General features: G+C 52.1%; 1 protein-coding gene across 4 annotated transcripts in view; it reads left to right on the forward strand.

Annotated features, from left to right (window-relative positions):
- The window catches only part of LOC140398688 (growth factor receptor-bound protein 7-like), a 274,640-nt gene that overhangs the window by 174,933 nt on the left and 83,549 nt on the right, over window positions 1-16,158 (forward strand). For all 4 annotated transcript variants that reach the window (XM_072487677.1, XM_072487678.1, XM_072487680.1 and 1 more), the window contains 2 exons: window positions 209-330; window positions 9,906-9,980. In XM_072487677.1, coding sequence (XP_072343778.1) covers window positions 209-330; window positions 9,906-9,980 — 197 coding nt within the window. The remainder of the gene's footprint in view (window positions 1-208; window positions 331-9,905; window positions 9,981-16,158) is intronic.

Below are 16,158 nucleotides of genomic sequence, written 5' to 3' on the forward strand. Positions count from 1 at the left end.
CCTTTCCCTACACCTCTGCTCAAATGGATTGTTCAATGAAACTGTGAGGATGCAAACTTTGTATTTGTTGACAAACTGTTTGGGTCCCTTGGTGGGCAGGAGTTGTAGGATTTATTTGGAGGGTGAGGTGATGCTGGCTAACTCCCTCCTTGCTTTTCACCCCATGACTAATACATGCAACCTGTTTCTGACTCTCTGTCTGTCCCAGAAAGATGTCTAGAGGACCATGAGTCATTGATAGAGGTGCAGGAAACCTGGCCAGTTAACAGTGGAAGCAGATTCATCTTCAGAAAGCATTACGCAAAGTACGAATTCTTCAGGAATCCTGAGGTAAGATCTGTTTGAAAGTTACTGAGATCGGGTTTGTTTTTAACCTGGACTCTCAAAATCAGTGCTTTGTTAGTATGGGTACGGGACCACTTTCATATCATCATTGAGGTCAACATTTCTTAAAGACCGAGTGCGAGTGTGGGATATTTCAGCCACTGACAACAAAGCACCCAGTCAGTGGCGATCTTTTCAAAACTTAGGCAACTTCTAATTAAATCCTTAGCTGTTTGAAGTTGTGGCCCCAATTGCAACAGGGAGAGGATTTGATTGCAAATTGCTGCTAAGTTTGAAAAAAATCTGACTCTTTAAATAAATGTTATGCCTGATTTCTGTAGAACACAAACACCAGGAGGAGGTTTCTACAGAACACAAACACCAGAAGGAGGTTTATACAGAACACAAACACCAGGAGGAGGTTTCTGTAGAACACAAACACCAGGAGGAGGTTTCTGTAGAACACAAACACCAGGAGGAGGTTTCTGTAGAACACAAACACTAAGAGGAGGTTTCTGTAGAACACAAACACCAGGAGGAGATTTATACAGAACTCAAACACTAGGAGGAGGTTTCTACAGAACACAAACACTGGGAGGAGGTTTCTGTAGAACACAAACACTAGGAGGAGGTTTCTGTACAACACAGACACTAGGAGGTGGTTTCTGTAGAACACAGACACTAGGAGGTGGTTACTACAGAACACAAACACCAGGAGGAGGTTTCTGTAGAACACAGACACTAGGAGGTGGTTTCTGTCGAACACAAACACCAGGAGGAGGTTACTACAGAACACAAACACCAGGAGGAGGTTTCTGTAGAACACAGACACTAGGAGGTGGTTACTACAGAACACAAACACCAGGAGGAGGTTTCTGTAGAACACAAACACCAGGAGGAGGTTTCTGTACAACACAGACACTAGGAGGTGGTTTCTGTGGAACACAAACACCAGGAGGAGGTTTCTACAGAACACAAACACTGGGAGGAGGTTTCTGTAGAACACAAACACCAGGAGGAGGTTTCTGTAGAACACAAACACCAGGAGGAGGTTTCTGTAGAACACAAACACCAGGAGGAGGTTTCTGTAGAACATAAACACTGAGAGGAGGTTTCTGTAGAACACAAACACCAGGAGGAGATTTATACAGAACACAAACACTAGGAGGAGGTTTCTGTAGAACACAAACACTAGGAGGAGGTTTCTGTACAACACAGACACTAGGAGGTGGTTTCTGTCGAACACAAACACCAGGAGGAGGTTACTACAGAACACAAACACCAGGAGGAGGTTTCTTTACAACACAGACACTAGGAGGTGGTTTCTGTCGAACACAAACACCAGGAGGAGGTTTCTGTAGAACACAAACACCAGGAGGAGGTTTATACAGAACACAAACACCAGGAGGAGGTTTCTGTAGAACACAAACACCAGGAGGAGGTTTCTGTGGAACACAAACACTAGGAGGAGGTTTCTGTAGAACACAAACACCAGGAGGAGGTTTCTGTGGAACACAAACACCAGGAGGAGGTTTATACAGAACACAAACACCAGGAGGAGGTTACTACAGAACACAAACACCAGGAGGAGGTTTCTGTAGAACACAAACACCAGGAGGAGGTTTCTGTGGAACACAAACACTAGGAGGAGGTTTCTACAGAACACAAACACTAGGAGGAGGTTTCTGTAGAACACAAACACCAGGAGGAGGTTTCTGTGGAACACAAACACCAGGAGGAGATTTATACAGAACACAAACACTAGGAGGAGGTTTCTACAGAACACAAACACTGGGAGGTGGTTTCTACAGAACACAAACACTAGGAGGAGGTTTCTGTGGAACACAAACACCAGGAGGAGGTTTCTACAGAACACAAACACCAGGAGGAGGTTTCTGTAGAACACAAACACCAGGAGGAGATTTATACAGAACACAAACACTAGGAGGAGGTTTCTACAGAACACAAACACTGGGAGGAGGTTTCTGTAGAACACAAACACTAGGAGGAGGTTTCTGTACAACACAGGCACTAGGAGGTGGTTTCTGTGGAACACAAACACCAGGAGGAGGTTTCTGTAGAACACACACACCAGGAGGAGGTTTCTGTAGAACACAACACCAGGAGGAGGTTTCTGTAGAACACAACACCAGGAGGAGGTTTCTGTGGAACACAAACACGAGCAAAGACCTGTTGGGCTGTAAATTGTATTTAATTCCTTTTTGACTTCTCATTGGATAAAACATTTATCAGTTCTTGAAGCTCGCTATGTGCCTAAGCTGTATATCCTATAGCTCTCTACCCTATAGCTGTATATCCTATAGCTCTCTACCCTATAGCTGTATATCCTATAGCTCTCTACCCTATAGCTGTATATCCTATAGCTCTCTACCCTATAGCTGTGTATCCTATCGTATATACCCTATAGCTGTATATCCTACAGTTCTATATGCTATAGCTCTGTATCCGAGAGCTATATATCCTAGTTTTCTCCCCAGCTGTGTGCTGCATCTGAACAGCTTAATTAGGAGGAGGCCATTCGGCCCCTCGAGCCTGCTCTGCCATTCAACAAGATTGTGGTTGATCTGATTTCAACCTGAACTGTACCTTCCACCGACACCCGATAACCTTTCACTCTGAACTGTACCTTCCACCGACACCCGATAACCTTTCACTGCCTTGTTAGTCAGGAATATATCTACATCTGCCTTAAAAATATTTAAGCACACTGCCTTCACCGCTTTCCAGAGACGAGAGTTCCAAAGGTTTACGAGCCAGCGAGAGAAGAACATGTCCTCTCATCTCCATCTTAAATAGGGGACCCTGGATTTGTAAACTGTGTCCCCCTAATTCTAGTTCCTCCCACAAGGGGAAACATCCTCTCAGAATCCACCCCGTCAAATCCCTTCCGGATCTTACATGTTTCAATAAGATCACCCCTCAGTCTTCTAAACTCCTGTACACACAGGCCCAGCCTGTCCAAACTTTCCTCGTAAGATATAAGCCCTTCATTTTGGGAATGAGTTGAGTGAACCTTCTGTGAACTGCTTCTAATGGATTTACATATTCTTCCAAATAAGGAGACCAAATCCATACACTGTACGCTAGATGCGGGGCAGGATTCTCTGTTTGGGAGCCTAACTGCTGTCGGCGGGAGTGAATAGCGTGCGGTTCACATTCCCGCTGGGGGGCTATTCGGTAAGTGAGTCAGGACATGCTGATAGGCCAGCACTCTGCCAGCAACAACTCAGAGCAATTCCTGGCCGGGTGCTGTACCCCTGGGGCCAGAGTTAGCACCAAAGAGCCTGACAGCTGGAACTGGTTTAAAGCGCCCCACTTACCGCACACTCACTGCAGCCACCAAGATGGCTCACAGAAGACCTGTCCCCTGAGGTGGACCCACAGCCCCAGGCCAGCGGAGAGACACCCTCTTCCCCAGGGTGGGGCACAGACTCAAGCCCATCCTCCTGGTGCCAGAGGCAGTCAGTGCTGCCAGCCTCACCAGGAGAGGACAGCTGGTGATCCTAGGGGGTGGGGGTCAGTGGTGAGGCCAGTGCCCAGAGTCAGGCAGAGAACCAGGGAGGGTTCCAAAGGCCCTGGTGCAGGTGTGGGTTTGGGGTGAGCTCTGCTGGTGCCCTGCTTCCTCTGCAGCGGGGCAGCGCTTCTGAGGAGTGCCAACACCTGGTGAGCCCCTAGTTCAACTTGGCCATGCCCCATCACCAGCGGGTCCTGCAAGACACAAGACAAGACACATGATTAGACAGTGGGTCAGGGGGAGTGTCGTGGTGGGTTTCCGGGTGGTGTGGGGAGGAGGGTGAGAGTCGAGTGGGAGTTGGTGAGGGTGAGGGTGGTGTGGGGAGGAGGGTGAGGGTGGTGTGGGGAGGAGGGTGAGGGTGGTGTGGGGAGGAGGGTGAGGGTGGTGTGGGGAGGAGGGTGAGAGTCGAGTGGGAGTTGGTGAGGGTGAGGGTGGTGTGGGGAGGAGGGTGAGAGTCAAGTGGGAGTTGGTGAGGGTGAGGGTGGTGTGGGGAGGAGGGTGAGAGTCGAGTGGGAGTTGGTGAGGGTGAGGGTGGTGTGGGGAGGAGGGTGAGAGTCGAGTGGGAGTTGGTGAGGGTGAGGGTGGTGTGGGGGGTTTGATATATGTGTCACGTGTAACCGCAACTCATCAGGGTCTCAGTTCCTTGTCCGCGGCCGACCTCCACCCCGGCAACCTCCCTTTCCTCCGCGCTGCCAACCACATTCAGGACCCTCTGCCCTGCTGAAGGTCCGCCGGTCCCCTTCCAGTTTTCTCCTGTTCCCGATGGTTATGAGTGGCCCCCTCCTTGGCGGCCGGTATGGGTGCCAGCATGCGGTGCAGGGTGGGTGTTCGGCCACCCTCCGGGTTGGGGGGGGGGGGGGTTGGTGCCAGAGGCACAGTGCTGCCTACTCACCCTGGCTGCCCTGAGGAGGGCGTGCAGTTTTCTTCGGCACTGTGGCCGGTCCGGACGGAGCTGACCACCTCTGCCACCTGCGTCCAGGAAGGGTGACTGGCAGCAGCTGGCAATCATGTCCCAGGCTGGGGCGCAGGGTCAACCGCCTCTCCTCCACCGCATCCGGGAGGGATCCAGCTCGACACGGTGAATCTCGGGGCCGCTCTCCTCGCTGCCATCGTGTTGGCTGGGATGGAGTATGTGGGGAATGAAGTGTGTCCCTGCGGCTGCAGCTTGTCAGCCTCCTGAGTGCCAATCTCGGACCCGGCCAATCCCGCACCGTTTCCCATTGGAATCGATTGTGTTCCAGGTGCGGTTTCAACGCTTAGGTCTGGATTCTCCGATTTCGAGGCTGTGTCCGGAGCTATGTCTAGTCTTACGCACAAAAGGTCGGCGCCACCCCTGCACCCATGCTCCGCCTGGTGGGGGTTTAGCAGCTGCGTCGCGTAAACCCCCCGACTTCACCGCAGATACGGACGCAGATACGTACAACATGGCGCTGGCCGCGTGCAGACCCCACCTGCCAGATTGTGCCCCCCTGTAAACCCCCCTTGCCACCCCCGGACCACCCCTCCATCAGTCCCCCCAGCTCCCGCCGAAGTGTCCCCCCCCCCCAGCCGACTGTGGCGATGCTGGACACAGTCCGCAGCCGCCACGTGAGGTTGACGCACCCACAGACCACAAGTGACCCACGCCTCAGGATGTCTGCCCATCGGGGGCGGTGCATCGGGGGCGCTGCATCGGGGGCGCTGCATCGGGGGCGCTGCATCGGGGGCGGTGCATCGGGGGCGGTGCATCGGGGGCGGTGCATCGGGGGCGCTGCATCGGGGGCGGTGCATCGGGGGCGGTGCATCGGGGGCGCTGCATCGGGGGCGGTGCATCGGGGGCGGTGCATCGGGGGCGCTGCATCGGGGGCGGTGCATCGGGGGCGGAGCATCGGGGGCGGTGCATCGGGGGCGCTGCATCGGGGGCGCTGCATCGGGGGCGGTGCATCGGGGGCGGTGCATCGGGGGCGGTGCATCGGGGGCGGTGCATCGGGGGCGCTGCATCGGGGGCGGTGCATCGGGGGCGGTGCATCGGGGGCGGTGCATCGGGTGCGCTGCATCGGGGGCGGTGCATCGGGGGCGGTGCATCGGGGGCGGTGCATCGGGGGCGGTGCATCGGGGGCGGTGCATCGGGGGCGGTGCATCGGGGGCGGTGCATCGGGGGCGCTGCATCGGGGGCGCTGCATCGGGGGCGGTGCATCGGGGGCGGTGCATCGGGGGCGGTGCATCGGGGGCGCTGCATCGGGGGCGCTGCATCGGGGGCGCTGCATCGGGGGCGGTGCATCGGGGGCGCTGCATCGGGGGCGGTGCATCGGGGGCGCTGCATCGGGGGCGGTGCATCGGGGGCGCTGCATCGGGGGTGGTGCATCGAGGGCGGTGCATCGGGGGCGGTGCATCGGGGGCGGTGCATCGGGGGCGGTGCATCGGGGGCGGTGCATCGGGGGAGGGTCTTCAGGTGACGTCCTGAGGCCGTCCCAACGGCGTGCGGCGTACTCAGCGCTGACGGCGTTTTGGAGGGGGCGGAGCATCCAAAAAACAGCGCCACCCCCGATTTCGCCGTCAAAACAGATTCTCCAGCCAATCGATGAATGCGATTTCGCCGTCGGCAATCGGAGAATCCCGCCCTTAGTCTCAGAAACGGAGAATCCAGAACTTTATTTCTTGTCAGATTGGGCCTTCAGCTCGAGGTTCACATTCTGGACGACATCTTTCTGGAGGGGCACTTTATTTCACATCAAACTTTGCTTTCAGTTCATGGTTTGACTTCAGGGGCGAGATTCTCCGACCCCCCGCCGGGTCGGAGAATCGCCAGGGGCTGGCGTGAATCCCGCCCCCGCCGGTTGCAGAATTCTCCGGCACCGGAGATTTGGCAGGGGCAGGAATCGCGCCGCGCCGGTTGGCGGGCCCCCCTCCCCCCGTGATTCTCCGGCCTGGATGGGCCGAAGTCCGGCTGCTGGAATGCCTGTCCCGCCGGCGTGGATTAAACCACCTCTCTTACCGGCGGGACAAGGCGGCGCGGGCGGGCTCCGGGGTCCTGGGGGGGGGGCGCAGGGCAATCTGGCCCCGTGGGGTGCCCCCACAGTGGCCTGGCCCGCGATCGGGACCCACCAATCCGTGGGCAGGCCTGTGCTGTAGGGGCACTCTTTCCCTTCCGCCTTCGCCACGGTCTCCACCATGGCGGAGGCAGAAGAGACCCCCTCCACAGCGCATGCGCGGGGATGCCGTGAGCGGCCGCTGACGCTCCCGTGCATGCGCCGCCCGGCAATGTCATTTCCGCGGCAGCTGGCGGGGCACCAAAGGCCTTTCCCGCCAGCTGGCGGGGCGGAAATCAGTCCGGCACGGGCCTAGCCCCTCAAGGTTAGGGCTCGGTCGGTCAAGATGCGGAGGATTCCGCACCTTTGGGGCGGCGCGATGCCGGACTGATTTGCACCGTTTTTGGCGCCGGTCGGCAGACATCGCGCCGATTATGGAGAATTTTGCCCCGGTATCTTCTGTTTGAATTAAAGGCACAGGACACTGCTTGGTTTGCTTGAATTAAAGAAACAGGCGGCCTTAAAGACACATGTCCATAAATCATCCATGGATCAAAAATGTAATGGCAAAAATAAAAAAAAGGGGAAATATGGGAATAAACAGAGAATGAACAAGAGCTTACTGGGAGGACCCTTACTGGGAGGACCCTTGCTGGGAGGACCCTTACTTGGAGGACCCTTACAATTTGTATGCTAACATTTTGTGATTTATGTGCAAAGACACCCAGATCCCTCTGTACCTCAGAGTTTGCAATCTCTCGCCATGTAAATAATTTGCTGCTTTTCTATTCTTCTTGCCGAAGTGGACAGGCTACATGTTCCCACATTATACTCCATCTGCTAAATTTCTGCCCACTCTCTGTCCATTTGCAATCTCCTTTTGTCCTCTTCACAATTTTCTTTCTCCCTTTCTTTGTATCATCAGCAAATTTAGCAACTATACATTTGGTCCCACCATTCAAGTCATTGATGTAAATTGTAAATAATTGAGGCCCCAGCACTGATCCACTCATCAGTCTTGCCAACACAAGAACCACCCATTTATGCCTACTCTCTGTTTCCTGTTAGCTAACCAATCCTCTGTCCATGGCTAATATGTTACCCCCTACACCATGATCTCTTATTCTGCACATTAGCCTCTGATGTGACACCTTTTCAAATACTTCCTAGAAATCTAAGTACATCCACAGGCTCCTCAAAGAACTCCAACAGTGGTTAGCACTGTTGCTTCACAGTACCAGGGACCCGGGTACAATTCCCGGTTTGGGTCACTGTGCGGAATCTGCATGTTCTCCCCGTGTCTACGCAGTTTCCTCCGGGTGCTCCAGTTTCCTCCCACAAGTCCCATAAGCCCACACCTTCACCCTTTCACCCGCAACCTCGTAATCCGACCTAACTTTTTGGACACTAAGGGGCAATTTAACATGGCCAATCCATCTAACCTGCACATCTTTGGGCTGTGGGAGGAAACCGGAGCAGACACGGGGAGGAAGTACAAACTCCACACTGACAGTCACCTGAGGGGGGAATTGAACCCAGGTCCCTGGCGATGTGAGGCAGCAGTGCTAACCACAATGCTACCGTGCCACCTAAACAGATTCTACACCTTGATCTCCAGAACTAAAGTAATCACTTTCCATTGTACCAATTTCATCCTTACTTAACAGAGCTGCCCCTCCACCTATACCTAACTTCCTGTCCTTCCTAATCCCATGTACCTTTGAATTTTCAGGTCCCAGCCTTTGTCAACCTACAGCCATATTACATTCCATCTGTGTGCTGTAGAGCTATACATTCCGTCTGTGCGCTGTATAGCTATACATTCCGTCTGTGTGCTGTATAGCTATACATTCCGTCTGTGTGCTGTATAGCTGTACATTCTGTCTGTGCGCTGTATAGCTATACATTCCGTCTGTGCGCTGTATAGCTATACATTCCGTCTGTGTGCTGTATAGCTATATATTCCGTCTGTGTGCTGGAGAGCTATCCATTCTGTTTCTGTGCTGTATAGCTATACATTCTTTCTGTGTGCTGTAGAGCTATACATTCTGTGTGCTGTATAACTATACATTCTGTCTGTGCTGTATAACTATACATTCTGTCTGTGTGCTGTATAGCTATACATTCCGTCTGTGCGCTGTATTGCTATACATTCCGTCTGTGTGCTGTAGAGCTATGCATTCTGTCTGTGTGCTGTATAGCTATACATTCCGTCTGTGTGCTGTAGAGCTATCCATTCTGTTTCTGTGCTGTATAGCTAAACATTCTACCTGTGTGCTACATCGCTATACATTCTGTTTGTGTGCTGTAGGGCTATCCATTCTGTCTGTGCGCTGTATAGCTATACATTCTGTCTGTGCTGTATAACTATACATTCTGTCTGTGTGCTGTATAGCAATATATTCTGTCTGTGTGCTGTGTACACTATCTGTGTTGACCCTATTGTAGGAGGGGAATTTCAAATCTAGGATGAGGGTGTGGGGTAGGAAATGTATCAGAACAAAGAAACTCAATGAGAAAAACCAGCCACAGGTCAAACTCGGGGATTTTCACAGTAACGTCATTGCAGTGTTAATATAAGCCTACTTGTGACACTAGTAAAAATTATCATTCTTAGCTTTACCAAACTTTTCCTTTGACAGGAATCAGCCAGGTAAAGTTACACAGCGAAAGTATTTGCCGTTAGGTAGGGATAGAGAAAAAGTTGGTTGCCTGTTTCCCGCCAGGTCCACATTCAGGAATTACAGACACAGATAGCCACATGGGACAGTGATGTTGGGATTACAATGGAGGCCTGGCTAAAAGAAGGGCAGGGCTGAATATTAAATATTCCTGGATACAGGAGGGTATTGAAAAGGAGCAACGTGCAGGGCTACGGGGAGAATGCAGGGGAATGATACTTGGTAAATGGTTCTAATAGAGAGCTAGCACAGACACAATGGCCTGAATGGTCTTCTGTGAATCTGTGCACCAGAGCGCCTGGCGAGACGGAGATTTGTCAAACGGGATGATTGATCACATTTCTCTTCCTTGAACAGCTATTTTTCCCGGTGCAGTTGGTGTCAGCAAGCCTGGATGTGAATGCAGGAATACAACACTCACAGCTGATACAGGTGAGTCACATTCTGACACACTCACAGCTGATACAGGTGAGTCACACTCTGACACACTCACAGCTCACACAGGTGAGTCACACTCTGACACACTCACAGCTGATACAGGTGAGTCACACTCTGACACACTCACAGCTCACACAGGTAAGTCATACTCTGACACACTCACAGCTGATACAGGTGAGTCACACTCTGACACACTCACAGCTGATACAGGTGAGTCACACTCTGACACACTCACAGCTCACACAGGTGAGTCACACTCTGACACACTCACAGCTGATACAGGTGAGTCACACTCTCACACACTCACAGCTGATACAGGTGAGTCACACTCTGACACACTCACAGCTGATACAGGTGAGTCACACTCTGACACACTCACAGCTGATACAGATGAGTCACACTCTGACACACTCACAGCTGATACAGGTGAGTCACACTGTGACACACTCACAGCTCACACAGGTGAGTCACACTCTGACACACTCACAGCTGATACAGGTGAGTCACACTCTGGCACACTCACAGCTCACACAGGTGAGTCATACTCTGACACACTCACAGCTGATACAGGTGAGTCACACTCTGACACACTCACAGCTCACACAGGTGAGTCACACTCTGACACACTCACAGCTGATACAGGTGAGTCACACTCTGACACACTCACAGCTCACACAGGTGAGTCACACTCTGACACACTCACAGCTGATACAGGTGAGTCACACTCTGACACACTCACAGCTGATACAGGTGAGTCACACTCTGACACACTCACAGCTGATACAGGTGAGTCACACTCTGACACACTCACAGCTCACACAGGCGAGTCACACTCTGACACTCACAGCTGATACAGGTGAGTCACACTCTGACACACTCACAGCTGATACAGGTGAGTCACACTCTGACACACTCACAGCTGATACAGGTGAGTCACACTCTGACACACTCACAGCTCACACAGGTGAGTCACACTCTGACACACTCACAGCTGATACAGGTGAGTCACACTCTGACACACTCACAGCTGATACAGGTGAGTCACACTCTGACACACTCATAGCTGATACAGGTGAGTCACACTCTGACACACTCACAGCTGATACAGATGAGTCACACTCTGACACACTCACAGCTGATACAGGTGAGTCACACTCTGACACACTCACAGCTGATACAGGTGAGTCACACTCTGACACACTCACAGCTGATACAGGTGAGTCACACTCTGACACACTCACAGCTCACACAGGTGAGTCACACTCTGACACACTCACAGCTGATACAGGTGAGTCACACTCTGACACACTCACAGCTCACACAGGTGAGTCACACTCTGACACACTCACAGCTGATACAGGTGAGTCACACTCTGACACACTCACAGCTGATACAGGTGAGTCACACTCTGACACACTCACAGCTCACACAGGTGAGTCACACTCTGACACACTCACAGCTGATACAGGTGAGTCACACTCTGACACACTCACAGCTCACACAGGTGAGTCACACTCTGACACACTCACAGCTGATACAGGTGAGTCACACTCTGACACACTCACAGCTCACACAGGTAAGTCATACTCTGACACACTCACAGCTGATACAGGTGAGTCACACTCTGACACACTCACAGCTGATACAGGTGAGTCACACTCTGACACACAGCTCACAAAGGTGAGTCACACTCTCACACACTCACAGCTGATACAGGTGAGTCACACTCTGACACACTCACAGCTGATACAGGTGAGTCACACTCTGACACACTCACAGCTGATACAGATGAGTCACACTCTGACACACTCACAGCTGATACAGGTGAGTCACACTCTGACACACTCACAGCTCACACAGGTGAGTCACACTCTGACACACTCACAGCTGATACAGGTGAGTCACACTCTGGCACACTCACAGCTCACACAGGTGAGTCATACTCTGACACACTCACAGCTGATACAGGTGAGTCACACTCTGACACACTCACAGCTCACACAGGTGAGTCACACTCTGACACACTCACAGCTGATACAGGTGAGTCACACTCTGACACACTCACAGCTCACACAGGTGAGTCACACTCTGACACACTCACAGCTGATACAGGTGAGTCACACTCTGACACACTCACAGCTGATACAGGTGAGTCACACTCTGACACACTCACAGCTCACACAGGCGAGTCACACTCTGACACTCACAGCTGATACAGGTGAGTCACACTCTGACACACTCACAGCTGATACAGGCGAGTCACACTCTGACACACTCACAGCTGATACAGGTGAGTCACACTCTGACACACTCACAGCTCACACAGGTGAGTCACACTCTGACACACTCACAGCTGATACAGGTGAGTCACACTCTGACACACTCACAGCTGATACAGGTGAGTCACACTCTGACACACTCATAGCTGATACAGGTGAGTCACACTCTGACACACTCACAGCTGATACAGATGAGTCACACTCTGACACACTCACAGCTGATACAGGTGAGTCACACTCTGACACACTCACAGCTGATACAGGTGAGTCACACTCTGACACACTCACAGCTGATACAGGTGAGTCACACTCTGACACACTCACAGCTCACACAGGTGAGTCACACTCTGACACACTCACAGCTGATACAGGTGAGTCACACTCTGACACACTCACAGCTCACACAGGTGAGTCACACTCTGACACACTCACAGCTGATACAGGTGAGTCACAATCTGACACACTCACAGCTGATACAGGTGAGTCACACTCTGACACACTCACAGCTCACACAGGTGAGTCACACTCTGACACACTCACAGCTGATACAGGTGAGTCACACTCTGACACACTCACAGCTCACACAGGTGAGTCACACTCTGACACACTCACAGCTGATACAGGTGAGTCACACTCTGACACACTCACAGCTCACACAGGTGAGTCACACTCTGACACACTCACAGCTGATACAGGCGAGTCACACTCTGACACACTCACAGCTGATACAGGTGAGTCACACTCTGACACACTCACAGCTCACACAGGTGAGTCACACTCTGACACACTCACAGCTGATACAGGTGAGTCACACTCTGACACACTCACAGCTCACACAGGTAAGTCATACTCTGACACACTCACAGCTGATACAGGTGAGTCACACTCTGACACACTCACAGCTGATACAGATGAGTCACACTCTGACACACAGCTCACAAAGGTGAGTCACACTCTGACACACTCACAGCTGATACAGGTGAGTCACACTCTGAGCTGATACAGGTGAGTCACACTCTGACACACTCACAGCTGATACAGGTGAGTCACACTCTGACACACTCACAGCTGATACAGATGAGTCACACTCTGACACACTCACAGCTGATACAGGTGAGTCACACTCTGACACACTCACAGCTCACACAGGTGAGTCACACTCTGACACACTCACAGCTGATACAGGTGAGTCACATTCTGACACACTCACAGCTCACACAGGTGAGTCATACTCTGGCACACTCACAGCTGATACAGGTGAGTCACACTCTGACACACTCACAGCTCACACAGGTGAGTCACACTCTGACACACTCACAGCTGATACAGGTGAGTCACACTCTGACACACTCACAGCTCACACAGGTGAGTCACACTGACACACACAGCTGATACAGGTGAGTCACACTCTGACACACTCACAGCTCACACAGGTGAGTCACACTCTGACACACTCACAGCTGATACAGGTGAGTCACACTCTGACACACTCACAGCTCACACAGGTGAGTCACACTCTGACACACTCACAGCTGATACAGGTGAGTCACACTCTGACACACTCACAGCTGATACAGGTGAGTCACACTCTGACACACTCACAGCTGATACAGGTGAGTCACACTCTGACACACTCACAGCTGATACAGGTGAATCACACTCTGACACACTCACATCTGATACAGGTGAGTCACACTCTGACACACTCACAGCTCACACAGGTGAGCCGTACTCTGACACACTCTGACACACTCACAGCTGATACAGGTGAGTCACACTCTGACACACTCACAGCTCACACAGGTAAGTCATACTCTGACACACTCTGACACACTCACAGGTCACACAGGTGAGCCGTACTCTGACACACTCTGACACACTCACAGGTCACACAGGTGAGCCGTACTCCGGCACACTCTGACACGCTCACAGCTGATACAGGTGAGTCACACTCTGACACACTCACAGCTCACACAGGTGAATCATACTCTGACACACTCTGACACACACAGCTGATACAGGTGAGACACACTCTGACACACTCACAGCTGATACAGATGAGCCACACTCTGACACACTCACAGCTGATACAGGTGAGTCACACCCTGGCACACTTACAGCCGATACAGGTGAGACACACCCTGACACACTCACAGCTGATACAGGTGAGACACACTCTGACACACTCACAGCTCACACAGGTGAATCATACTCTGACACACTCACAGCTGATACAGGTGAGACACACTCTGACACACTCACAGCTCACACAGGTGAATCATACTCTGACACACTCACAGCTGATACAGGTGAGTCACACTCTGACACACTCACAGCTCACACAGGTGAGTCACACTCTGACACACTCACAGCTGATACAGGTGAGTCACACTCTGACACACTCACAGCTGATACAGGTGAGTCACACTCTGACACACTCACAGCTCACACAGGTGAGTCACACTCTGACACACTCACAGCTGATACAGGTGAGTCACACTCTGACACACTCACAGCTCACACAGGTGAGTCACACTCTGACACACTCACAGCTGATACAGGTGAGTCACACTCTGACACACTCACAGCTCACACAGGTGAGTCACACTCTGACACACTCACAGCTGATACAGGCGAGTCACACTCTGACACACTCACAGCTGATACAGGTGAGTCACACTCTGACACACTCACAGCTCACACAGGTGAGTCACACTCTGACACACTCACAGCTGATACAGGTGAGTCACACTCTGACACACTCACAGCTCACACAGGTAAGTCATACTCTGACACACTCACAGCTGATACAGGTGAGTCACACTCTGACACACTCACAGCTGATACAGATGAGTCACACTCTGACACACAGCTCACAAAGGTGAGTCACACTCTGACACACTCACAGCTGATACAGGTGAGTCACACTCTGAGCTGATACAGGTGAGTCACACTCTGACACACTCACAGCTGATACAGGTGAGTCACACTCTGACACACTCACAGCTGATACAGATGAGTCACACTCTGACACACTCACAGCTGATACAGGTGAGTCACACTCTGACACACTCACAGCTCACACAGGTGAGTCACACTCTGACACACTCACAGCTGATACAGGTGAGTCACATTCTGACACACTCACAGCTCACACAGGTGAGTCATACTCTGGCACACTCACAGCTGATACAGGTGAGTCACACTCTGACACACTCACAGCTCACACAGGTGAGTCACACTCTGACACACTCACAGCTGATACAGGTGAGTCACACTCTGACACACTCACAGCTCACACAGGTGAGTCACACTGACACACACAGCTGATACAGGTGAGTCACACTCTGACACACTCACAGCTCACACAGGTGAGTCACACTCTGACACACTCACAGCTGATACAGGTGAGTCACACTCTGACACACTCACAGCTCACACAGGTGAGTCACACTCTGACACACTCACAGCTGATACAGGTGAGTCACACTCTGACACACTCACAGCTGATACAGGTGAGTCACACTCTGACACACTCACAGCTGATACAGGTGAGTCACACTCTGACACACTCACAGCTGATACAGGTGAATCACACTCTGACACACTCACATCTGATACAGGTGAGTCACACTCTGACACACTCACAGCTCACACAGGTGAGCCGTACTCTGACACACTCTGACACACTCACAGCTGATACAGGTGAGTCACACTCTGACACACTCACAGCTCACACAGGTAAGTCATACTCTGACACACTCTGACACACTCACAGGTCACACAGGTGAGCCGTACTCTGACACACTCTGACACACTCACAGGTCACACAGGTGAGCCGTACTCCGGCACACTCTGACACGCTCACAGCTGATACAGGTGAGTCACACTCT

Source organism: Scyliorhinus torazame, chromosome 21 (genome assembly GCF_047496885.1).
Source record: "Scyliorhinus torazame isolate Kashiwa2021f chromosome 21, sScyTor2.1, whole genome shotgun sequence".
Classification (NCBI taxonomy): domain Eukaryota; kingdom Metazoa; phylum Chordata; class Chondrichthyes; order Carcharhiniformes; family Scyliorhinidae; genus Scyliorhinus; species Scyliorhinus torazame.